Source organism: Octopus bimaculoides, chromosome 25 (genome assembly GCF_046866305.1).
Source record: "Octopus bimaculoides isolate indiv1 chromosome 25, ASM4686630v1, whole genome shotgun sequence".
Classification (NCBI taxonomy): domain Eukaryota; kingdom Metazoa; phylum Mollusca; class Cephalopoda; order Octopoda; family Octopodidae; genus Octopus; species Octopus bimaculoides.
In genome coordinates, this window is record NC_142952.1 from 16,696,444 (window position 1) to 16,723,874 (window position 27,431).

The 27,431-nt window shown below is 36.2% G+C and overlaps 1 protein-coding gene across 4 annotated transcripts in view; it reads left to right on the plus strand.

Moving 5' to 3' along the window:
• LOC106869827 (regulatory-associated protein of mTOR-like) overlaps positions 1-27,431 on the plus strand; it is a 79,427-nt gene that overhangs the window by 25,451 nt on the left and 26,545 nt on the right. For all 4 annotated transcript variants that reach the window (XM_089341993.1, XM_089341994.1, XM_089341995.1 and 1 more), the window contains exons 10-20: positions 1,608-1,788; positions 3,328-3,411; positions 7,144-7,254; positions 9,575-9,649; positions 11,369-11,434; positions 12,862-12,960; positions 14,966-15,058; positions 16,096-16,239; positions 16,869-17,031; positions 18,968-19,042; positions 22,635-22,912. In XM_089341993.1, coding sequence (XP_089198119.1) covers positions 1,608-1,788; positions 3,328-3,411; positions 7,144-7,254; positions 9,575-9,649; positions 11,369-11,434; positions 12,862-12,960; positions 14,966-15,058; positions 16,096-16,239; positions 16,869-17,031; positions 18,968-19,042; positions 22,635-22,912 — 1,369 coding nt within the window. The remainder of the gene's footprint in view (positions 1-1,607; positions 1,789-3,327; positions 3,412-7,143; positions 7,255-9,574; positions 9,650-11,368; positions 11,435-12,861; positions 12,961-14,965; positions 15,059-16,095; positions 16,240-16,868; positions 17,032-18,967; positions 19,043-22,634; positions 22,913-27,431) is intronic.

The following is a 27,431-nucleotide window of genomic DNA, read 5'->3' on the forward strand; positions in this document are numbered from 1 at the left end:
AAGTAAGATCGTTGCCAGTGCCCCTGGACTGGTTCTTGTGCGGGTGGCACATGAGATGCACCATTTTGAGCGTGGCCGTTGCCAGTACCGCCTGACTGGCTCCTGTAGGATTTTCGAGCGAGATCGTTGCCAGTGCCCCTGGACTGGCTTGTGCGGGTGGCACATAAAAGACACCATTTCGAGCGTGGCCGTTTTCGTGCGGGTGACACGTAAAAGCACCCACTACACTCTCTGAGTGGTTGGCGTTAGGAAGGGCATCCAGCTGTAGAAACTCTGCCAAATCAGACTGGAGCCTGGTGTTGCCATCCGGTTTCACCAGTCCTCAGTCAAATCGTCCAACCCATGCTAGCATGGAAAGCGGACGTTAAACGATGATGATGATGTACATGTATGTACATACCTTCATCTACATGTACATATAGATACATAACTGGGTACATGACATGGAAAAAGAACATGGACAAAATGATAAACAAGGTACAACAAACAAGCAGGCCACATAGAAACATCTCCTTCATCAGCTGCCGCCATTAAAACACCGGCGTTTCGAAGAGTTAAGGCAGTACGCATCATTAAAATGGTTCTTCCCACAAACACAAATTAAATTGTTTTCGTGGAGGGTAGTGGCGGACAGAAAACAAGACAGGAAAACGAAACGGTGAAATAAACAAACAAAAAGGCTGTACAGCCAGACGTGAAGTGTGTATGAAAAAATAGTTAGAATATGATGAACTGTAGATATAATCATCAACAAATAATAAGAATTTTATAAATAGCAGAGTGTAAAAGTTAAATACAATTATTTTACTTGTAAATAAGGAGGTATATGCCTGTATTGGTAACAATTAAATTTTGTTAGTGTAAGTTCAATATTCAAGTATAGAATTAGGTGTAGGTTATTAAAGTGTTACAATTTAAAAATTTAGGTGTTATTAAAAATGGGAAAAATAAGATAGCAGAATATTTGAATATAGTCTAATATAATTACCTATCGCTGAAGCAGATACAAAGGGTTAATAAAATAGGAAAATTAATTATATTGATCTAGGTAGAAGTGAAAGTGCATGGCTCAGTCGTTAGAGCATTGGGCTCACTATCATGAGGTAGTGAGTTCAGTTCCTGGACTGGGCTGTGTGTTGTGTTCTTGAGCAAGACACTTTATTTCATGTTGCTCCAGTTCACTTAGCCGTAGAAATGATTTGCAACATCACTGGTGCCAAGCTGTATCAGCCTTTGCCTTTCCCTTGGATAACATCCATAGCATGGAGAGGGGAGGCTGGTATGTATGGGCGACTGTTGGGCTTCCATAAACGACCTTGCCTGGACTTGTGCCTTGGAGGGTAACTTTCTAGGTGCAATCCCATGGTCATTCATGACCAAAGGGGTCTTTACCTTTAGGTAGTAGAATGTATGGATATAGTATAATATGTTAAGAGTTAAAATAAGACTAAATTATGGTTAACACAGTAGGGAATTATCTAGTAAACAAAATAAATAAATAAAAATGATATAGGTACTGGTAGTCATATATAAGAAATATACTTACCAACAACACAAATGAAGATATATCATTAGAAGTTTAATAATTTTACTTTCTATTTTTTTAGGGCTGCCTGGGATTTTGCTCTTGATATGTGCTTACGTCAGCTGTCTAAGATTGTTGATAGTGATGGTACACAATTTGACCACAGTACTTTCTTTGCACAGCAGTTAACAGCATTCCAAGTTTGGCTAACATATGGTTCTGAGAAAAGGAATCCACCTGAACAGCTACCAATCGTATTACAGGTAATCTAGAGTACATTTGTCATAGCAATCATTGTATTTCAAACATGACTCACAGAAACTATTGTTTCATCTCTGTGCCAAAACGTCATGGTTTTATTATTGAGTAGAATAAAGCAGCAAGCTGGCAGAATTGTTAGCATGCTAGACAAAATGCTGAGAAGAGTTTCTTCTGGCTTTATGTTCTGAGTTCAAACGCTGCTGAGGTCGACTTTGCCCTTCACCCTTTTGAGGTTGATAAAATAAGTATTAGTTGAGCACTGAGGTCAATGTAATAGATTTCCTTATCACTCAAAATTGTTGCCCTTATGTTGAAATAGAAAAGGATAAATTGGTAGAATCGTTTGAGTATTGGGAAAATGTGCTTTGTGGGATTTCTTTCAGCTTTTGACATTCTGAGTTCAAATCCCACCAAGGTCAACTTTACTTTTGATCTTTCTAGGGTTGATAAAATAAAGTACTAGCTAAGTATTGGAAATGATGGTATATACTAACCCACTTCCTTCAAAATTACTGGCCTTGTGCCTAAATTAGAAACCTTATTATTGTTGAATTGGCTGAATTGGTAGAGTATTGGACTAAATATCTTGTGATATTTAGTTACAGCCGTTTGTTTTGAGTTCAAATCCTGCCAAAGTCAACTCCTGTTTTCATCATTCTGAGATTGATAAAATAAAAATCCAGTCAGTTTAATCAACCAGACTGTCCTCGTTAATTTTGGCATTGCAGCTATGTTAAAAAGAATTATTATTATTAAGATGAAGGTAGTAAGCTGGCAAGATCATTAGCACGGTAGACAAAATGCTTAGCAACATTTCGTCAGTCTTTATGTTCTGAGTTCAAATTCTGCCTAGGTCGTTCAAGAGGTAATAAAATAAGTAGCAATTGAACTTGATGGCCTTGTGTCAAAATTTGAAATCATCATCATTATTATTATTCAAAATATGAAGACACTGATCAATAGTGAAAAGCCAAAACAGTGTTATGTGTTGCGACTAACTGATGTCTTAGAAAAGCAGCAGAGTGTTTTGGTGTTGCAACAGCCACTCAGTTTATTAAAATGTGAATCAGTAATTGGTGCTGGTTCTCTATTCTGTGTATCATCTCCAATTACTTACATTTGGCTAAAAGTGGCAAAGTTACTTACTTTACTTTGATTTATTTTATCATTTTTCCCACCCTGGAAGTTTGAGGGTTGACATTATTCTTGTTGGAAAATAGAATTAATTATTTTTATGAAAAACTCATATTTTTGGTTTTTACAATTTTGCTAATCTGCTGTAAATATTCAATGTTAATTACTTTCATTTAAGTTTTTGCCATAATACAAGGCTACCATAGCTCCCTTACATTTCCTGTATCTAGTTTTCATTGTTACTTTCTGCTCAAACTTATTTTATATCCCAAATCAAAAATAATCAAAATCCTGAAGTATATGAAATAAGGCAAAGCAGTAAAGTTAAGATGTCTCTTTTGAATCTGTGCTGTGACAATATTTTATTTCCTTTATTCTATTATAACTTGTTTCATTCAACATTGCAGGTTTTGTTGAGTCAAGTCCACAGGGTGAGAGCACTGGAACTCTTGGGCCGGTTCCTGGATTTGGGTCCCTGGGCAGTCAGTCTGGTAATGGCTTTTAAAATTTTGTCTTCACTTTTACATTTATGTATTTGTTTTGCAAGATTCTTGATGTGAAACCATGTGTTGAAACAGATATTATTATACTTGGAGATGGTCATGTTTTGCCAATTAAACACACTGTGTATTTGGTCTTCACTGCAGTTTTATTAGTTTTATTATCTTAGTCTTTTTTGTCAAGACTCTTTCATCACACATCCTGTGACCTTTTCAGCGACTCTTTATCGCACATCTATTTTTGTTTTTATGGCAGACATATTATTTTGTAGTTCCAAACTTTTTTATGTTTTAACTTGATTTATGTGGTGGGTGACTATAGGTTCCTCCAGTTAGCAAACAATGCTAATTTCTATTTCTTTCCCATTATATCTGAAATGTATTTTACTTTTAAATTCCTGTAGTATTTTCTCTATTTAAATCTCTCAATCCTATTAGAAATTAGTGATTTTGATGAAATGCAATTATTCCAGTATAAAAATCAAAAATATAATTCTACTGTGTGGCACATCATGGGAAAGTGCCTCCTACTGTAGGCCTGTCCTGACCAGTGCCTTAGTGGATTTGGTAGACAGAAACTGGAGGAAGCCTATCACATAAGAATGTATGTGAGAGTGATGTATCCTTGTCTTTGCGTTTGATATCATGTGATGGTCGTAAACAAGCATCATTGTCATACAAGCAATGTTGTTTTTTTCCAGTCTTTTGTGAAAACCTGACTGGCCATGGGGAAATATAATTTGCCTGGAAACAGGTGAAGGTTGATGACAGGAAGGGCATCCGGCTGTAAAAAAATCTACCTCAATAAATTCTGCTTGACCAATGCAAGCATCGTTAAGTGGATGTAAAATAATGATGATGATTGCATGATTTTGGATGAAACTTGCTGATAGGATGTCATGATTGTTGGTGTACATTGTGAATATAGTTTACTTGTTGTCATGTTGCTTTCACCTGCTAAAGTAGGTTAAATGCAAGTAGATTACATGTAAATATGTTCACATATATTTGCAAGGTATCAATTCCTGGCTATTGAATTTCTGTTTCAGGAATGAATCTATGTTCCTGTTAGTTTCTAATTGCACATATCCCAAGATATGTTTTCCTCTCCTCCATTGGTGTAATGAGGGTAGTATTGCCCTGTTGATGTGCATGCTTTATGATCCTATTGCTCCTTATAACAGACACTTCTTCAGGAAGTGAAAGGTTTTGTAGGGCCCTCATCACTAATGAAAATATTGTTACAGTGACCAGCTATACAATCATTCCACTCCTGCTCAGAATCTGTAAATCTCAGTATCACTTAGATTGCTGGTACATACAGATTATATTGAAATATCACTGATTATTTTCTCTAAGCTGTCTTGCTCTAATAGTAATAATAATAATAAATAATATCACCAAATTCTAGTTAACTGCTTTGAGGTATTATCCATCACTATGCTCAAAAATCCAAGGAAGCAAAAATCCAAAGAAGCACAATTGATTAAACATAAAAAAAATAAACATGTGGAATAAGCAAGAAGTCTTTTGGCAGGATGTTCTTTCTAAAATGAGGCTAAATTTTGTTTCTTACACAGAAGAGTATTTAGTTCCTGTTTCTAATCTTTGCTCTTTTTTGTTAGGTTATGGGTGGAGAACATGGACACAGTTTACTTTGATGTTCAGTATATTTTATCATATATAGTATAATTGTGTCATTTATTGCTTTCCATTAATCTTTTCCTTACTAACGTAGATGGAATTTTTTTTTTTTTTTGTAAATTTGGATTTTTACTTATTGTTGGGCACAGTTAATTTTATAATTGGATAGAAAAATCAATTCCAGCAGCGAGTTATTTTCTTTCATTGTTAAACTATGCATCAAGTACATAATATTCAAATTTTATCTCTTGTCAATAAAAGCTGAATATCTCAAGAAAAGCTAGATTATTTATGAGCTAACATCTAGTTCTGTTAGAAAGAAGCAAAAGATTGAGAATGACAGTAAGCATTGTGTTTGTACATGTTTTACTATGATTTCTGTATTTCTAAACCATCCACAGAGTTAAACTATTGGCAAGCTGAATCATTCATGCATATTTTCAGTTTCATGATTGTAACTAAAATGCTTCTCTTATGGCTGCCAATCTTTTGAAGGTAAGCATGAATATCATTCAGTCCTATTTCTCTGTAAATCTGAGGCTTTTATTTGTGTATAAAACTGGTTGACAAGGTTGGACACTGCCCACATGATCAAGAGTATAGTCACTACCACCACAGTCATTGTGTGGTGGTAACCTTGAGCAAGCATTGGGTCATCCCATAAATAATGCGGTTTTCCAATTGCATGAACTAAAAGTCGGGGGACAGGATAAACTATCTGCATCAACTTGCTATAAAAGCAGGTAGTAATTTTACCTTGTCCTTATTCTTAGTGCAAATTTTGAAGAGTGCAGTTCAATTTTAACAGTTATCTTTCCAAAGCTCTAATGGAAGTAACAGAGGAGCACATTCAGCATATTTTGCTTTGAGTTCAGTAAAGGCAACAATGCAACAGAAAGTGTGAGGAATGTTAATGCAATATATGGGGATCGGACAATAAGTGTAAGCCAGTGTCAATGGTGGTTCCAGACATTCTGAGCCAGAAACTACAGCCTCTAAGACAAGCCTCATCCTTGAAGATCTGTAGAGCTTGACGAGGATGTCCTGCAAACCCTGGTGGAAGAAAATCCCATGGTAACTGTTGAGGAACTAGCAGAGAAGCTTGGATTTGGTCATTCAACCATTCATTGACACCTGCGTGCCATCAGAATCATCAGCAAATTGGGTCAGTGGGTTCCTCACAAACTTTCCCAGTCTAATCACGTGCAGAGAGTGAATGTGTGCCCTTCTTTGCTGTCACGTCTCACGAATGAACCTTTTTTGCATTGAATAGTGACAGGGGATGAGAAATAGGTACTCTATGAAAATGTCAAGCACCGATGACAGTGGGTAGGGAAAGGAGAAACTCCATCATCCTAGGCTAAAGAAGGTATTCACCATGTAAGGTGTTATCTGTTTGGTGGGATATGAAAAGTGTAATCCACTTTGAACTTTTAAACCCAAACCAAATGATAAAGGAGATCTACTTCAAGCGGCTTGAGTGGCTCAAGTCATCACCATCTTTGGTTTCAAGATGAAAAGTGTTCTTCCATCTGGATAATTCTCAGCCACATACAGCGAGGATAACATTCTAAAGGCTGGAACAGTTTGAATGGGAAATGATGCCCCACCCACCATATTCGCCGGAGATTGCCCTGTCTGATTATCATTTATTCTGCAGTCTTCAAAATCATTTGGATGGAAAAAATATGAATTCTGTAGACGAGGCCAGAACAGTACTGGAGGAGTATTTTTCATCATGAACAAGTGAATTTTGGAAGAGGGGCCTTGCAAGGCTACCAGAAGAGCATTGTAGAAAATGAAGGAGAGTATATTTTAGATTAAAAAAGAACTTTATCTTAATTTTGAAAACTAAGAGTATAAAAAGATCACATTATTTATGGGATGACCCAATATATATTATTACTACAGTTGGTTGATGTTGAGGTGGGCTCAACAAGGCTCCCTCTGTGCAACGGTTGAATGTTGTGTAAGAAAGACAATTAGAGAAAAAAAAGAAAGAAAAATTGCTGTATTAGTTTGCATGATAAATTCAATACTTGCACTGTTTAGAAGAGTTTTTGTAATTCTGTTTTCCAGGCATTATCAGTTGGAATCTTTCCTTATGTGCTGAAGTTGTTACAGAGTTCTGCTCGTGACCTTCGACCTTTGCTGGTATTTATATGGTCGAAAATTTTGGCTGTTGACAGTGTAAGTATTATTGTTTGTGTTTGTATTGTTTTATGATTTGAGGAGGTGTTCTTGTTTTGTAAGAAGTGAGAGAACCCATAGCATTTTAACACATTTAACCCTTTAGCATTCAGATTTTTTTTTATCAAATGTTATGTCTATTTATTCACATTGTTTTAAATTAATCATGCATTATCTTGTAGCCTCAAGATTTTAAATAATGTTTTTACTTTTAGAATGGCATTGTTGGGTAGGTTTGAGAAGCCAGATCTGGCTGGTTTGAACTTAAAACCCATCTAGCACAGCAAGAAAGGCACAACTAAAATTATATGTGTGTCTGTGTGTGTGTATATATATATATATATATATATATATATATATATATAAATATGTAGGTAAAAAGAAAAAAGAGAAAATGCACATTGGATATAAAAAACAAAGGCTTTTTTATGAAAAATAATGGTAAATATATACAATTAGATGAACTGAAGTAGAATTAAGAGGTATAAAAGTCATTATTTTGAATTGTTAAATAGATTCAAAGTCATACTGGTATTGTCAAAAGCTGTTCACTGGCTTTGAATGAAGCCAGTAAACAGCTTTTGATGATACTGGTATGAATTTGAATCTCTTTAACAATTCAAAATTTTTACCTCTTAATTCTACCTCAGTTCATCTAATTGTATATATTTATCATTATTTTTCATAAAAAAAGCCTTTGTTTTTTATATCCAATGTGCATTTTTTCTTTTTACTTTTCACCTATTTATATCACATGTCTCTTTTCTCTTTGAAACCTATTTCTATTATATATCGTTTAAATTAAATACACAGCTCCTGTGTGGCAACTGAACCGGTATGGGTTCTTTCACTTTTTTTTTGAGTCATAAGTCAGTTAGCAATTTGGAATAAGGAAATAAAGTTTTTGCTGGTTACTTTTTTTCCCTTTCTTGGTGATCTGTTGCCAGTTTCAACTGGTGAGGTCTAGCTGAGATGAGTGAAGATTACAGTCTCAGCAGTGAATAATCAGAGAATAGGAAAGTTTCCTCTTAAATTACCTTCAGGTGAGATCACACTGCAGTGTTTGGTCCCCAACTGATTAACCTATGCCCACCAGGAACATAGTTACCATTGGTTACTATGTGGAGATTTGATTGGGGTCTTGGTAATGGAGAGGCTATGTACTAGCAGGCAAGACTTAAGCACTCTGCTTGTTTTTCACATGAGCTAGCCGATGGTAGGAGCTGAATGGAGATATGTCAAGTAAAACTATTTGCAACCAGAGAATGGCTTGTCTTTTTTTTTCACTGCATTTGAAGCCAATGGAACTTCTATATTTGATAGCTGTCTACTCATGGAACAAATATGACTATTACTGATAATGCGGAAACATATTGTTCGCAATATCTGTACAAAAATTAAGTTCAGAGCAGTTTGCATGTCACCAATATGATTCTCATTATGAAAGCTAAAGAGACCAGAGATAAGCTGAAGCAAGATATGTCTCAACAATGTTAACAGGTGTATTGAATAGGTGTTTAGTTTTTAGTGTAAAGAGAACCAGTACAACATATGTGTTGTCATTAATTTAATGTGAGTGTTCTGTCAGAGCGTGTATAAAGTAAGTAATATCAGAAGGCAAGGTATATATAACATTAAAATTTATTTTTTGGAAAGTAACGAGTATCCATAAGAAGCAATAAGAATTATTTTTTAGTTTGTGTGTGAATGTTAAACAATTGGTGTAGCAAGACATGAATAAATTTCACATGACGTATGATGTATTTCATTTGGGTGGCTTATATGCTGCAGAATGAAAACATATAAATGAAATGAGTTGCAGGGTGTTTGTAGTGAACACAGTTAATAGTCAAATAGCAGAAAGGGTGATGTTGCCACTATGGCCGTCAAATCCACAACTTCCTAAGCTGGTGGTGAACATAGAAGATGTGCCGTGTTGAAGAAAGCGATGTTGCTTCCTCACCATCAAATCCACAACTGATTTAGCTATTTGAAAAAGGTACGTATACTGCTGGGTGGAAGTTACCACATGTATTCTTCTGTAGCCAGCTCTAATTGGATGAAGTAGCCATAGCATGACTGTTCTATGCCACCATGACAAAAGAGCTCTTTTCTGTCTCACTACAAGTTTGATATAGAGATAATTATGTAATGTTTGCTTTTGTAACGAGATACAATAAAGATACAGCTGGATGGTTTATCCACTATGATGCAGTTAGATGGTTTAATATTTTATTGAGTGGGTAAAATTAGCCATGTATAAATTTTCATTGTCTGATTTGCTATTTTTGTATATTTTAAATATTTATTTCTATTGTAGTCTTGTCAGACAGAGTTGGTCAAAGACAATGGTCATAACTATTTCCTCTCAGTGTTAAGTGACCAGTGCATGTCAGTAAGTATATGTTTTTCTTTCTTTCTTTTGAAATGACTTAGGTCTTGAGTGACGTGTGCTGTTCTTGTTTTGTGAGAGTGAGATATATAAAGAAAGATATTCTACTGTAAAAACCCATGTAATTTGTGCACCTGTGTGATTTACACAGGTGATTTTTCAGGATAAAAATTGTTAAAAAAAAAAAGCTTATACTCATGTAAAATTTGCACCCCAAAGTTTTCAGAATTGCCGATATGGCCAGGGAGAAAAGGTTTTCAATTTAGTTGTATTTAGCATAATTTCACTTACTTATGATTAAATTTTATTAAATTTTCATTAAATAAAAATAATTTCTGTTTAACAGGCATCACATTAAAAGCTATTAAATTACAAAGTGTTTGTGTGGTCTTCTATATAAAAAAAATCCGTTTTGCTCACTCAGTATACCCTCCCCTTCCCTCGACGATGTCAGTCCATTTTACTTACTTGCCATACCCTCCTCTTCCCTCAACGTTAGCATTCCAATAAAAACAAATGAAAAATATGAGGCTGATCATCTGCTGGTATCTGTGTGTGTGTGTGTGTGTGTGTGTACATGCGTGCATGTAACTGTATGGGACTGTGTTTAAGTGTTTGTATGTGTACGTAATTGTATGAGACTGTGTTTGTGTGTCTTTGCATAACTGTGTGAGATAAACCAGAAATAACCGAAGTAGTATTTCACAAATTGTGAGCAGACGATAACTGTGTATATATATATATATATATATATATATATATATATATATAAAATATATTATATTAATGTATGTTTGTATATATATATATATATATGTGTGTGTGTGTGTGTGTATATATATATACATGTGTGTGTGTGTGTGTGTATATATATATACATGTATGTGTATGTATATATATATATATATATATATAATGGATGTTTGTATATATATATGTGTATATATGTATGTATATATCTTTCTATATACACGTGTAGATATATATATATATGTATATATACATGTGTGCTTCCCTTTCTCTCTCACATACACTCACAGATGTGCATACACAGGAAAAGTTAAGGATTATCAACAAAAAAAAAAGCTGATAAATACACACAGGTGTTGCAAATTAAGTTTAATTATCAATAAATATCAGCTTGGATGATACTTTTATTGAACTGAGATCAATATATAAAATATTGTGTGTGTGTGTGTGTATATATATATATATATATATATATATATATATATATACACATACATTTTCTTTTTGTATGCATGTATGTCAGACTTCAAAAGTAGTTAATCTCTTTTCTTGTTCTAAGAACAGCTGAACATGCTCTGAAATGCATAAATTTCGAATAATGTGGAAAGTTCATAAAATGATGAAATCAATCCGAGAACAGACAAAATTCAATGATGTCGCATATATAAAATGATTGCAATGGAACTGGATTGAGGTGTCTGAAGAATGTGTGATAACAGGTGGATGAAAAAAAACCAACAAGCTCATCGACCCCTTCCTTTTTCCATCTATACTCTCACTCTACCCCCTCCCTTGTTCCCTCCATAGTCTCACTCATTCTCCCTCAATAGTCTCACTCTCCCTCTACAATCTGCCTCTATCCTTTCCCCTTTATGTGTTTGGAGAACCAGGATTGTTGACAGAAGTAAGAACTGTATGCATTTGGTAAATCTAAAGTAAATTTTCCTTTTTTCTCTTCTCTTTCTTTTTTAGTCAGAGCATCGGACAATGGCTGCATTTATTTTAGCAACAATTGTTAATAATTATCCCCAAGGACAGGTAAATATTTCTAGTTTATTTCTCCTGTAGATAAAGCTAACCAATCTTAATTAGTTAAAAAAAAATACAAAAACCAAACCAAACCATATGTCATTAGTTAGAGGTTTACAAGGTAGCTGTTACTGGTTCACAACATTTATGATGGTGTGAACCAGTAACGGTGGTGAGGGTGACATGGAATTGTCAAAGCAACAGAACAAATACTACAAGGGTTTTCATTGATCAGCATTAATTTACTGACTTGCTCAATGATGTTTACAATTTCATTGAAACACATTACCTAAAGATACACATATGCATACAGTGCGCATGTGCATTCACATATATGTGCACACACATATGCTCGCACGCCCGTACACATACACACGTGCGCTCGCATACATGTTGGGCTTTCTGCACATTTTTATTTTCTGTCTACCAAATTCCACTCCCAAAGCATTAATCAGCCCAAAGATGTGATAAAAAACATGCTGAGCGTGACTTACAGTAGTATCGAACCATGCAGTTGTGAAGTGAACTTCTCAATGATGCAGCTATGTTGACACTCATTTCCAATGCTGTAAATGTCTATTTCACAAATATATTTTTATGTTTATAACGAAGTGCATTGAGAATAAAACTAGTACACTGCTCAAAAATACTCAGCAGTGTTCAAGTGTAACTGAGTTATATCCCTTGTCAGGAACACTTTACCTGCCTTTCGTTTGTGATGAGAATGAAAATATAAATCCCAGACAAAAAAACGAAGATATATTGGGCTTGATATAATTGGACAAAATCTCTTGAAGATGATGCCCCAATATAGCTACAGTCCATTATTTAAATCAGTTATAAAATCAAAGAACATAAATTGTCAACTAGCAATTGCAGTAAAAGTGGAATGGTGAATATAGAGCTACAAATTATTGAAGGGTTGATTTGCGGGTTTGTGTTCTGTCACTGGATTTATTGTAGGTCTAGCCAACTAGTAATGTTCTTTATTTACCTAGTAAGAGCAGATTTATACAGCTCAATGCATTAAGCAGCATTAGAGAAACTATGTAGTTGTAACCTGTTTCATTAACTTATTAAGTTGAACTCAAATTCTCCTAGCAGCAAAAAGAAAACAAACCATTCCAGTAGTCAGGTGGTCATATCCAGGTATCACTAAGTTGCTTAGTCTCTTGAGAACTTCAGTTCCTCAACATCGGATACCAGCAATACTGTAATTATCATAATTATCGTTTTCTGTCAAAGTTTGGACAATAATATCTTGGTATTTGAGACTCTTCATTATCTGATAAACACAAACATTAAACTACCAGTTTTAGTTGTCTCTTAGTTTTATGTCCAGAGTTGCTGGCTCTCTGTGACAGGCTTGTGGAGTTCATATCTTTTATGTATTTTCTTTTTTATCTTATTAATAATCACCATTCTTTACTTTGCAGAAAGCAACGTTCCAAGGTAATGTGATTTCCATCTGCCTTGAACAGCTTCATGATTCTAACCCACATTTCAGGCAGTGGTTAGCTCTGTGTCTTGGAAAGGTAATTCTTACACTTTTATAGCTTTATTGCATCTCAGACATTTATTTATACAAATTTTCTCTCTCTCTCTCTCCCTCTTTCTCTCTCTCTCTCTCTCTCTCTCTCTCTCTCTCTCTCTCCCTCCCCCCTCTCTCTCCTCCCCTCTCTCTCCACTGTATTATTTATACTTTTTCTGCTCTTGCCATCTGCCAAGTTAAAAAAACAAAATCATTGTTTCTAACATAATCACAAGGTCAGCAGTTTTGAGGATAAGAATTTAATCAATACAACTTATCCCAGTATTTGACTAGTACTTTATTTTATCGACCCCTGAAGGATGAAAGGAAAAGTGGACCCCAGCAGGACTTGAATCTAGAATGTAAAGAGCCAGAAGAAATACTGGAAAGCATTTTTCCTTATTCGCTAATGTTTTGCCAGCTAAGGCCACAAATGGTTCTGTTGCCTAGCCCCACATCAAACTCTTTATGTTTTGAGTTCAAATCCTGCTGAGGTTAGCTTTGCCTTTCATCTTTTCAGACTTTATTAAATAAAGTACTTGTCAAGTATTGGGTTTCATGTAATTGATTAACCCTCTCTCTCTAATTTTGCTGGCCTTGTGCCAAAATTTGAAACATTATCATTGAAAGAAGGAAAGTTAACAGAATTGTTAGAACATTGGGGAAAGTGCTTTGGAGTTATTTCTTCCTATTTCTTGCACCTCTTTGCATTCTAAGTTCAAATCCCACTCAGGTCAACTTTGCTTATTTATCTTTTCGAGATCAATAAAATAAAGAAATCAACTTGTACCCTCTCCTCAGAATTGTGCCTAATAATTGTTATTCTCATCACCAGTTGGTAGAAGGGCAATGGACTGGCAGAAAGAATACAGCATTGGGTGGAGTACTTTGTGGGATATTGTCTCCTTCCACTAAAAAAAAAAAAAAAAAAAAAAAAAGTTGCATTCTTGTGTCCCACTGTTAGAAATCAAAATTATTTGGTGGCACAAATGGCTGATCTAGTACCAATGTTAACATATTGGTCTAGGTTCTAATTCTGTCTATGTTGACCTTGCTTTTCATTTCTTTGTGGGATATGAATTTCTGTAATATACTATTGTTGAATTAGCTATATTGCTTTCCTAACCACTTTTATTTCAATTTGTGCTTTTTGATGAGTTCAATTTTCCTTGAGAAGTGAATAATCATATATTTCATGTGCTTAGATGAACCGGCTGAATTTTTATTGTCTGATAAATTATCTTAAGATATTTATTATGGTACTCTGTGCCCTGAGGTCAAATAATATGAAGGTCAAGTTTACCTCTAATGATTTCAGGGTCAATAAAGTATCAGTCTTGCACTAAGATCGATACTTCTCTTTCTAGAAGAAATGGGCTTTGGTCAGACTTGGAGAAGGATGGGTTTGGCCAGATGAAAAGATACCCAAGATATGTCATGACAATGCCCACTGCAAATGCATCAGGAGTTGATAACTAAAGGCAAGGCAAGACCTTTGTGAGTGAGCAAGAGAAGAAAAGTGTGAAGCAAAAGCAACAGCATTATTTTCTCTCAGGGCTCCTGACTCAAATTAAAGGCAAAAGCTCAAACTTTAGAATCTTCACTTTTCATTACCATTGAACTTAGCAGACTTTTCTATGAGCTGAGTATTTGTTGTTGATACTGTAGACCAACTTCTTACTGTTCTTGAGTTCACCATTTACATTATACAGGGTGGCCCAAAAGTATAGGTTTACAGTAGGTACTTTAAATTTCTTTTAAAACATTTTATTACATTTAAATTTCTTACAAACTGAAAAGGGAGCTTGACAAAATTAACTAAATTAGCATAGAATAATGGTTTCATATTTTTTTATAATTAAGATCTAAACTGTTAATATATGAATGCAAAAGAGATAGTTGAATTACTGTAAACCTACTTTTGGGCCACCCTGTATAAAGAATATTTATATTAATGACACATTGTTAACTATAATACTTTACCTCTCTCTCTTTCTTCCCTGCCACAGGTCTGGATGAACTATGAATCAGCACGATGGTGTGGAGTTCGAGACCTTGCACATGAAAAATTGAGCAACCTGCTCACTGATTCTGTACCTGAGGTAAGGCTTTATCTTACTTATTTTGTTGGGAGGTTTTTTTTTGTATTTTTCTCTTTGTTGTTCTATTTTTAAAAAAAAATTAATTTTCTTGAAATACAATTGTCCTTTGGTTTACTTGGTTTGAATAGTTTCACTAAAGCAAATTTTTTTCTGAAACCTATTTCTTATCTTTTATGATCCCACACTTTCCCAGTTTAACCAAGTTTTAACTTCCACATTTTATAGAGTTTGGGTGGGTCTAAACGTTATCTTTCTCTTTCTTACTCAACTGCTATGAATGGTTGATATGTATTAATCATGTCATTGCATGAGTTTCTTGCTATCTACTAGGACCAGCTAACAAGGAACAAAGAATCCTGTATGGCATTTCTCAATCTGCCAAAAATAGCTGCTGATTTTCCCTCAGATCAATCCTATCTTCTTCTTCTTCTTCAAAAAAACAAAACCAGATGCAATTGGTAATGTAGTTCTAAATATCCATTAAAGGATGGAATGGTCATTGCTGAAATCTCTTTGGTCATGGATTTGCTCAATCAAGGTTTACTTGAGGGAAAAATAACAGCAACAAGAAGTCCATTCAAATTAGCAATTGAACTTGTTATCTAATCAATGTTGCAGTCAAAAGTTTCTTAGAAAACATTCCATTGTCTTTAAAATAGAAACAGTAGTATTTGAAGCATATGACTTTTAGAGAAAGACTAAACAAATAGTAAAGCTGAACTGACATGTTGTACATATAACATATAAGAACAGTAAATATTAGATGTTCAACCTGAAGGTTACTTTACGATAGCACCTTCCCTATTGTTGTGTTTTAGGAAATGTTCAGACAGAACTGCTCAGGATTAAACAATAATATCAATACTACATTTTCCTTTCATTGTTCTTGCAGATGTAAAATTATTGGTGTGAATCAGTAAAAATCACTAGCAATGTGATCATTTTAAGTTGATCAAATAAATCTCTTTTTATTTTTCTAATCATTTATTAGATTTAAAAAATTTATTAAACTTCTTTTATTAAAAAAATGCTTCTAGGTTCGTGCCGCTGCTGTGTACGCGCTGGGAACTTACATCAGCTGCTGTTCGTCAGCACGTAGCGACCACGCCAGCAACATAGACTTAGGTATTGGGATGAGTTTGACACACATAATACATGATGGAAGTTCTCTGGTGCGAAAGGTATGTATTTTCTTTCTCAGATTTCATAATTTTCTACATGCATTATCACACCTGTCATTGTTGCTAGCTTCACTGGTAAATAACGAGTGGCTAATTGCAAGAGCTCAGCATTTTTTATTTGAAAAAAACTTAATTTTGATTGGACAAATTTGAGAAAACCTCTGGCCACCCTTTTGAATTAGAAAAATTAAGTTATAGAGTGTTATCTTGTTGGAGCAACATTTTCTAAACTAATGATGATCTAGCCAGATGCAGTGTTAGATTGACTGAAGCTGCTGATGTTGTCATTGCTAGAGACTTTCTGATTTGGCCAGTGTTGTGTACACAAAATCCTTTACATTATCGACTACCTCTTCTAGAAGTGGAAGATGTCAGAGAAAAAGATTATCATCTATTTATTTATATTTCTTTACATTTTTAGTTCTAGTTGTGTTTATATTGCCAAGCATTTTTTTTTTGTGGTGATAAAAGTAAGTACTAATGGCCAGGGGTTAATTTAATTAATTCATCACTTTTCTAGCAAATTTCTGGTTTTATGTTCAATGTAAGAATTCATTATTAAGAGCTTTGTTTTTATCAAGACTGTTATACATGTTGCTGACCCTTGTGGTTATAATCTCTGTTTGTAGGAACTTGCCGTTGCTTTGGGTGGTCTAGTGCAACAGTTTGAGTCTCCATTTGTTGCTGTGGCATCTCAAATGTTAGGAGAAGAACGACTGCGGGAGAAGAATGCCCCTATGATAGCCGCTGTGACACCTGGAGGGTGGAATGTTGTCACACCAATATCTTCAGGTTTATATCTTTACATTTGAATTTGGATTAAATAAAAGGAAGGAATTGTTTTTTAAGATGAGACCTTTTGTCTTTGACATAAGGGTGCAGGACTATTGACTCTTTGGTCATCAGTTTCATTTGTCAAACTGTCGACAAGTTCTGTTCCAAAATTGTGTGATAAAGAGTGCAGTGTTTTGTGAATGAAATCCATCTCTACCTTGTCTGATAAAATATGAGGTGATATCAAAAAGGTTTGGACTCATCATCATCATTTAACGTCTGCCTTCCATGCTGGCATGGGTGGGACAGTTTGACAAAAGCTGGCCAGGATTTTTACAGCTGGATTCCCTTCCTAATACAAACCACTCAGCAGAGTAGCACAAGCACAGGCGAGGTCAGTTTTGGTAAGGTTTTTACAGCTGGATGCCCTTCCAAATGCTAACCACTTTACAGTGTGGCCTGGGTGCTTTTAAGTGGCACCTGCAATGACAGGGTCACCAAGTAACTTGCAAGACAAAAGAAATCTCTTTTGAGAGGGAAGAGGGCATTAGAGGAGGTGATCTTGTGTTGGATGATGAAAGGTTATAGTGAGACAGAAAGACAAACAGGTGTCTGGCTATAGAAGAGGTACAAGGTTACCTGGCTAGAGAGAGAGAGAGAGAGAGAGAGAGATCAGGAATGAAGACAGAAATAGGTGTGCTGCCGCAAAAGAAATACATGGTTACCCAACCTGAGGGAAGTGCAGGAGAAGGAGAGAGAGAGAGTGAGTGAGTGACAGCAGGATAGAAATGGTGACAAAGTGCTGGACATACTCACATGGGACGGGGATTAGAATATAAATGGAATGGTTAAGTGAAGGAAGAGAGATATAGATGGTGACAACTCATGAGTGAGGAGGGCTCAGTGACTGAGTGTTTTGTTGTTGTGAAGAACCTTATTCTTTGCGTTTCACAGATTCGGTCACTTTTGCCGAATGTCCTCGCTCAGGCACTTCAAAGTGTCACAGTAGAATGCTTGGTTGATGATCTGGCCCTGGGGGATGAATTCTTGATGCACAATACTGTGGATGTTGAAAAAAATGATGAGCATGCTCTTGATTGAGTTGTGGCTTTCTGTGGCTCTGTCATGCCTTCTTTGGTCATGGAGATGAAGGGCTCTTCCATTGTGACGACTGTTACTTCATCTCAGGGTCATATCCATAGACCCAGCTCTTGTCACTGGTGATGATTCTTGATATGAAGAATGGGTCATCCGTGGCACACTGAAGGAGATCTTGATAAACTTCAACACAATGTTCTTTCTGCTCAGTGGTCAGCAGGCAAGGAGCAGACTTGGCAGATATGCCGCATGTTCAATTCAGATGTTAGGATTGCCTGCACGGACGCATATGACAGACCAACAACATCAATGTCATTGATTGTCCTCTGACGATCCTCATGCACATGCTGATGAATTTTCTCCACATTTCCAGGGCTGATACTTATGCCAGGTCTTCCAGATCACCCATCATCTTCCAGGGATGTCCTTCTGCTTTTGAAGCACCTGTACCACTCGAAACATTGTGTATGACCCATTGCCTCGTTGCCTTAAGCTTGCTGAAGCATACTCAATGTCTCCGTAGCAGACTTCCTAAGTTTAATGCAAAATTTCATGTTGGCTCTTTGTTCCAGCTTCCTGTCCATGACAAAATCACAGACTACAGCATACATGTGATCATAAAAACACCAATTTCATAACTTGCAAAGTAAACACAGTTATGTCACTCAGCACACTACCTCATGAAGGTCACTGCTAGCTCTCATTGTGTGTGCAGGTGTGTGCTACAAAACTAGTCCGGGTCATTTTGATACCACCTCATAATTGTAAACCTGTGAAAATGTGAAATCTTGAAGCTATCATTAGATTTTGTTATTGCTTATTGTTCTCATTGCCTTTCTTCCTACTTCTGCTTCAGACGGCTATCTGACACTACCTCTTGCTGGCATGAAACGTAGTGCCTCCCGGGGTAATTTAAAGTCCGCAACTAGTCGTAAGTATTTTTTTTTTCCTCCTACTTAAATGTTGATTCATCATTATCGTTATTATTTTAATGTTCACTTTTCCCTACTTGCATGGGTCAGATATTCATTCCAGCAGATTTTCTATGGCCTGATGCCCTTCCTGTCACAAACTTTCAAGGATACATCAACTAGTATGTATATGTGTGTGTGTGTATATATGATGAGCTTCTTTCAGTTTCTCTCTACCAAATCCACTCACAAAAAGCTTTTGGTTGGCCTGTTCAATCAAGTAAGCTATCAGGCTCATTAAATTAGCATGTAAGTGACTGAGTACACAGATCCATGTACCCTTAACTCCTATGCTGTGTACAGGTATTAGGCCATTCAGTAACTGCATAATTTTTCATACAAGGGATTTTACAGAGTATTTACAGCCTCTTCTCAGTGTGGTATATTTGAAAACATGATGCTGCACAAAGTGAGGCACAGGGTTTCCATGTGGTCTGTACTGCTTCCCCTCTGCAAGGTGTTAATGTAATTTTCAGGCAAAATCAGCATGACAGGAGTTACAGTACAATCTCCCCAATTTCTCTCACAAGGCAAATAGAAAAAGACACTTGCCCATTATGCCAAGCACTGAACTCAAATATTGAATTTTGTGATTGAGATGTAAAACTTAACTGTTCAACTATACTGCATTGACACAAAGGGTTCTTTAACCTTATGGAAAAACATAGGTGGTTGACAGTACACATTTTAAATTTTTATTTTATATCTTGCTTTCTGTGAAAAAAAGTGTCAATGCTTATTGATTTCAAACAGGCCAATCACTAGTTTACATTTCTGATGTTAAGATTGACAAGGAAGTGCTCGTATAACTTAGGTGGAATATTTATTGCAAGTCATTTTTGTTTGAATGTCCCAATTTATTGGTTTTCTCACAGATGTATGTGTCCTTTTTCAATATACTTCAGCAAAAAGATATCCACATACATACATAATGATGAGATCCTTATAGTTTTTGTCTATTAAATTTCACTCATGAAGTATTGAACAAAACTGATCAAAGACACTTTCCCAAGATGACAAACCCTGGGATCAAACTAGGAGCTCTATAGGTTTAATGATTGCTCACATCTTCATGATCCAGCTGTTTTACATTCATATGGGGATTGGAATTCAGTTGTTTCCAGGAGGAGCGTGATAAATGGATTTATGACATGCACTATTAACAGTGAATTAGTTTATTTTATCAATCTAAGCGGGATGAAAAGCAAAGTTGGCCATGGCAGGATTTGAACTTAGAACATGAAGAGCTTGAAAATAATATATTCAGCTTTGACAGGTGGTAGGTAATGTATCTCTCAAAGTAAAGGAGAAAATTGAAGTATAAAGATCTGCAAATAGAGATAACCTAAATGTTGGGGGCTAAAAACTGAAATGATCCCTATAATAATGAGTGCTTTGGGAATAATAGAAAGAAATGCAAACAAATATACACACTCCACCCCATGACTTGCAGATATGCATAACATACAGAAAATAGCACTGTATGCGTATTATGTAGAGTACTGTCAAATACAGTAAAATGAACAAGTTCAAAACTGAAGACAACAAAACTAAGACATCAAGGCACACTTAGTTGTGCTTTTGCAGTGCAGTGAACACGCAATATAAATACAATTCGATACTACTACTACTACTATTACCACTACCACTACTACATAATAATAATGATTTCAAATGTTGGCACAAGGCCAAAGAGTTCAGGGGACAAGTCAATTACATCGACCCCAGTGGTCAACTGGTTGTTATTTTATCAACCTCTAAAGGATGAAACATGAAGTCAACATTGGTGGGATTTGAACTTAGAACGTAAAGATGGATGAAATGCCACTAAGCATTTTGCCCAGCATGCTAATGACTCTGCTAGTTTGCTACCTTATAAAATAGTCATAATAAGAGCACTCAGAGAGTGCAAATCTCCGCTAAGGCAACATCAATGTCCTCTCAACGATTAACCAGAGAGAATATTTGAAATAAACTCTCACAAGCGAGAATACTAAAAATGAACCTGATTGCTCTCAAAAATTAAGTTTAAAAAATGGAAAAACAATCCAGAATCCTTGTCCAGTACCAGATCGATCCCAAATCTAATCACTTCATGCGAGTCACGAGGCGAAAGTTTCATCCGAATCCATCCAGTGTTTCTTGAGATATCTTGTCCATGGACAAACAAACATGTCTGAAAACAATACCTTTGCCTTCGCTAAGGTGGAGGTAATAATAATGGTTTCAAGTTTTGGCACAAGGCTAGCAATTTTGAGAGAGAGGGTAAGTCGATTATATCGTATCCAGTGCTCAGCTGGTACTTATTTTACTGACCCTGAAAGGATGAAAGGCTAAGCCAACCTCAGTGAATTTCAACTCAGAACATGCAGACGGATGAAATTTCGCAAAGCATTTCATCCAGTTTGCTAATGATTCTGCCAGTTTCCCCAACTTAGAATAATAATGAAAATAATAATAATAATAACAACAACATTAGTAGTAGTAGTAGTAGTAGTAGTAGTAGTAGTAGTAGTTATTGTTTCTGATATAGGTGCATGGCCAGAAATTTGTGAGAGAGGAACAGTTGATACTCTTGATCTCAGTATTTGACTGGTACTTTATTGACCTGCAAGGCTGGAAGGCAAAGGTGACCTTAGTGGAATTTGAACTCAGAACATAGAGTCAGAGCAAATACCACAAGTCATTTTGTCTAATTTACAAATGATTAGGCCAACTAATACCTTATTATAAGTTCCAGTTTAGACACAAGGCCAGCAATTTTGAGGCGAGAAGTTATTTGATTACATTGACCATGACATTTGACTGGTACTTTATTTTATTGATCTTTGGTGAAATTTGAACTCAGAACCTATAAAGAATTAGAACAAATACTGCAAGACATTTTCCCAATAATATAATAGTTTTGGCTACCACTTCAATAAGTATAATTATAGATTTCTTTTAGTGAAGGCGCATGGCTCAATGGTTAGAGCGTCAGGCTTACAATCATGACATAGTGAGTTCGATTCCTGGACTAGGCTGCATGTTGTGTTTTTGGGCGAGACACTTTATTTCACGTTGCTCCAGTTCATTCAGCTGTAGAAATGAGTTGTGACATCACTGGTGCCAAGCTGTATTGGCCTTCGCCTTTCTCTTGGATAACATCTGTGGTATGTAGAGGGTAGGCTGGTCTGCATGGATGACTGCTGGTCTTTCATAAACAACCTTGGAGAAACTTTCTAGGTGCAATCCCATGGTCATTCATGACTGAAGGAGGTCCTTTTTGGATTTCTTTTAATCATAATAATAATAGCCCTTTCTGCTATAGGCACAAGGTCTGAAATTTTGTGGGAGCAGACTAGTTGATTGCATTAACTCCAGTGCTCAACTGGTGTTTATTTCAATGACCCTGAAAGGATGATAGGTAAAGTCGACCTCAGCAGAATTTGAACTCGGAATATAAAGGTGGATGAAATGCCTCTTAGTATTTGTCTGGTATGCTAATGACTCTGCTAGTTTATTGCCTTAATAATAATGGTAATAATTTGTTTTCATTTCTTTTTTTTTCAGGACATGGGCTGTCAAGCAGCAACAGTATTTCAAATTTGGAGGGATTAATCATGCCAGACTCTGGTGCCGGGGCTACTGCGTCGGGCAGTGGCACTCTCTGTGTTGCTAATAGCGACCGCATCAGGCGTACATCATCCAGCTCCAACCTCTCCACATGCACATCTATGGTGAACAATGTCTATGTTAGTGTTTGGCGCACGCTACTATTGCTCTCCTCCGACCCTCATCCCGAGGTTATGGAAATAGCAAAGATTGTTATAAATGACATCAAGCAGAAGGTTAGTCCCCATAGAATTTGTTGACGAGTGTTAGTTCATGTTGCTTTTCTCTGTATGCGTGTGTGTGTGTGGCAAGTTGTCTAGTTAGAGTAATTGCCATAACACAACCATCAACTGAACTATGTGTATTGAGCCTGTTTGCTTCTGTCTTTAAGCAAACCTATTCAATACACATGCTTCTACATGTGTACACACACATATGCATACTTATATATCATTTGTCATCATTATCACCATCATCATCATTATTTTACATTTATTTCTCCATGCTTGCATGGGTTGGGCAGGTCTTCTACACAATGTTTTACCATGTCTTAAGGCCTTCTTGTCATCTCCTTTGTGAGGTTCAGCATTTAGATATTGATCTTCAAAACTTCTTCCTTGGCCTTCCTCTTTCACAGATTTCTTCTACTTGGATTGGTTGTCACCTCTTTACCTTAAGTGTTGTCCTTTATGTGCATCAGATATATATATATATATATATCGTGTAAAAGTGAAGTAATTTTCACTTTTGCATGTTACATCTAATTGCTCTTATACTCAGTTTTTCTCTCAGCTCATCTGTGCCTGATTGTTTACGCACCCTAAAATTACACACGGTGCAGAGTATACTTGCTTCGTTTCTTTTCAGCCTTTACTCATTCTCTGCTTTCAATCCCTGTGTTTCACTACAATGCAGTATCACATTTTGTACCAAATATCTTACAATCTGCTCTTTATTTAGAGAAAAAGAAAACTGCATTGATACCAGTAGAGGTCACAGATCCCTGAACTCTCTGCACCCATCTTTCCTTGGGCTACTATTTTCGAGCATCCATTTTCACTGTTCATTAGGTCACCCTGGTAATAGAGATTGTTGACTATCTATGGGAGTCTCTTTAGTCATTTCATTTCATGGTTACCCTGTTTCTGTGTATCAGCTATCTGTGCACCCATAATTTATATTGGATGCACAATATTTCTATATTCCTGTTTACAGTTTTTTTTTTTTTTTGCATATCAAGCATGGCCACTCCCCAGATGGCTGTAGGATTCTTTATTCTTTATTGCAAAGACGTTTCTCTTTGCTTTGTTTATTTTTAGATCTCTTGATTCTGGGGCTTAATTCCAAGTTTATAGTTTTTCCTTTAATTCTTTGAGTGATGAAAGTTAGCCTCCATTGAATTCCTTTGTCGAGAAATTTTTCTTAGCGATTACCAGACTTTTGAGCATGGCTCAAAGATTTTCTCCTGGTCAACAGCTGCTGGATTATACTTATATATGATAATTAGGTAAATGCTTGTGTTTACCAGCTTCAGTACATGTACATATACACACACCAAAAACATACACATGGCATGAAAGAAAAGTGTTTTTTTTTTTTTTGGTGTTGTATCAGATTCTAACGCTATTGTGGAAAAATGTTTTTAAATTAATCATGATGTATGTGTTCATAAATGTGACATGGACATGCATGCTTGTACAGACATCATGGTATAAGCACATTCTGTCATTTGTTTCACTTTGTCTGATGAGTTAACTGAACAAATATTTACGGGATCATATCAAAAGAACTTATTGGTGAAGACAATGTGTGTCTTTCTTTTGCTGGAAGCAAATCATATTTTCTCCATGTCTTGTGTCATCTCTTGTGAGACCTAGACAAAGAACTGACATACACAACCACACATGCACATATATACACTTATTAGTTGCTGCAAGATCACCCACCATCCTGAGGACCATGGGGCAGACGAATAATTCAGTTTGCCTAGTTTATCTGACTGATTAGTTTCAGTTTTGCTGTACAGTTTGAAAAGTTCATCAGAGTATCCATCTGTCAAACACCATATCAAAAAATGGATATAAACTAAGAAAAAAAAGCAATAAATAAGCAAAAAATGCTGATGAACAATTGCTGTGTGTTGGATGAGAATTGTGAGCAACAGACTGAAGAAAATGTTTAGCTTAGAACTAAGAATCTTGAGACTCAGAGATGGTATGACAGAATTGAGACATGTTGAGTGACATATTGTATTTAGATGGTGTTAGAGCTTTGAATAGCTTGCTTTGCAGTATTCATTCCACTACTTGATGCTTTGAGTTCAAATCCTTCTGTGGTCAACTTTACCTTTTATTCCTTTGCGGTTGATGAAGCAAGTCTAATACTTGGTGGCAGCGGGATTGTTCCCCCCACCCCCTCAACCTTTTCTCTTTCTCTATGGTGAACAATGTCTATATTAGTGTTTGGTACACGCTACTATTGCTCTCCTCCGACCCTCATCCCGAGGTTATGGAAATAGCAAAGATTGTTACCGTTTCTCGCAATCTCGTTACCGTCTCTAGCAATCTCATTACTGTCTCTAACAATCTTGTTACCGTCTCTAGCAATCTCGTTACCATCTCTAACAATCTCGTTACCATCTCTAGCAATCTCGTTACCGTCTCTAGCAATCTCGTTACTGTCTCTAGCAATCTCGTTACCGTCTCTAGCAATCTCGTTACTGTCTCTAGCAATCTCATTACCGTCTCTAGCAATCTAGAAAGAAATCAGCTGTTTGAAGACCTGCTGAATGATATACGCTGCCAAATTTAAATCACTCAAGCCATACCATGTGCCACAATAGTGCTCCTAAGACTCCATCAGAAGTTGAGGGCTTTAGGACATGGCCATATATTGAATTGCAGACCTGTCCAGCCATGTTATGGATATAACTTAAGAACGAATGGACTTTAGTGTTATTGCTTCATTTGCTCAGCAGTACAGCAAAACCAGCTTTAGTAAATTCTCAGACACATAATTTCTTCAACTGGAGTGCAGATCTTTTACTTGTTTTAGTCATTAGACTGTGGCCATGCTGGGGCACCACCTTGAACTTTTTGTCAAATGAATCAATTCCAGTGCTTTTTCTTTTAAGCCTGGTGCTTATTCTATTGGTCTCTTTTGCTGAGCTAAGTTATGGGGACATAAACACACCAACAGTGGAGGGGGACAAACGCACGACAAGTTTCCATCTACCAAATCCACTCACAAGGCTTTGGTCAGTTCAAGGCTATAGTAGAAAACACTTGCCCAAGGTGCCATGCAGTGGAACTGAACCTGGAACCATATGGTTGGAAAGCAAACTGCCTTCCAACTATGCTGTGCTTGTATGTATATCTTTTGCTGGTGTGTATGGGTCAAGGATGCAAACATTTACTAGAAAGCAGTGGAAAAAACCAGTGATCTTTGAACAAAGTCCTTCGTGATGTTTGTTCTACACTGAGTTGCTAATACTCCTTTGTTACTTTCATTGCTGTCAGGATTGCAGGAAATCATCAGGCTGGCTGAGTGGTTAAGAGGTTTGCTACCACTTGCCTCTGAGTTCAATCCCACTGCATAGAGTCTTGAGTAAAATTTGGTAAATGGGAAACTATGGAAACCTGTGATATGTGTTTGTGGTAATATATTGTGGAACCTAAAGAGCATGTAACTCTATAAAGAGTGATAACTCAGATGAACTTAGTCATCTCATGACTAGATATCAATAAACGAGTACTGTAACTCCTGGATTTGATATGACCTACGAAAAACCCTTGAAGATAGTACCCCAGCATGGATACAATCCAGTAGCTGGAAGCAGCAAAAGAATAAAAGGATCTCATTAATAAACACATCTATATTAATCTTTTATACCAGCAATCTTATTACCATTTCTAGCAATCTCGTTACCATCTTTAGCAGTCATGTTATCATTTCTAGCAACCTTATTATGTTTCTAGCAATTTTGTTACCATCTCTAGCAATCTTGTTACTGTTCCTAACACTCTCCTTATTGTCTCTAGCAATCTTGTTACTGTCTCTAGCAATCTCGTTACCATCTCTAGCAATCATGTTATCATTTCTAGCAACCTTATTATGTTTCTAGCAATTTTGTTACCATCTCTAGCAATCTTGTTACTGTTCCTAACACTCTCCTTATTGTCTCTAGCAATCTTGTTACTGTCTCTAGCAATCTCGTTACCATCTCTAGCAATCATGTTATCATTTCTAGCAACCTTATTATGTTTCTAGCAATTTTGTTACCATCTCTAGCAATCTTGTTACTGTTCCTAACACTCCTTATTGTCTCTAGCAATCTTGTTACTGTCTCTAGCAATCTCGTTACCATCTCTAGCAATCATGTTATCATTTCTAGCAACCTTATTATGTTTCTAGCAATTTTGTTACCATCTCTAGCAATCTTGTTACTGTTCCTAACACTCTCCTTATTGTCTCTAGCAATCTCGTTACTATCTCTAGCAGTCATGTTATCATTTCTAGCAACCTTATTATGTTTCTAGCAATTTTGTTACCATCTCTAGCAATCTTGTTACTGTTCCTAACACTCTCCTTATTGTCTCTAGCAATCTTGTTACCATCTCCAGCAATCTCGTTACCATCTCTAGCAATCTCGTTACCGTCTCTAGCAATCTCGTTACCGTCTCTAGCAATCTCGTTACCATCTCTCACAACCTCGTTGTCATCCCTTCATTATAATTTTGCTGCTCTGTTTTAAAG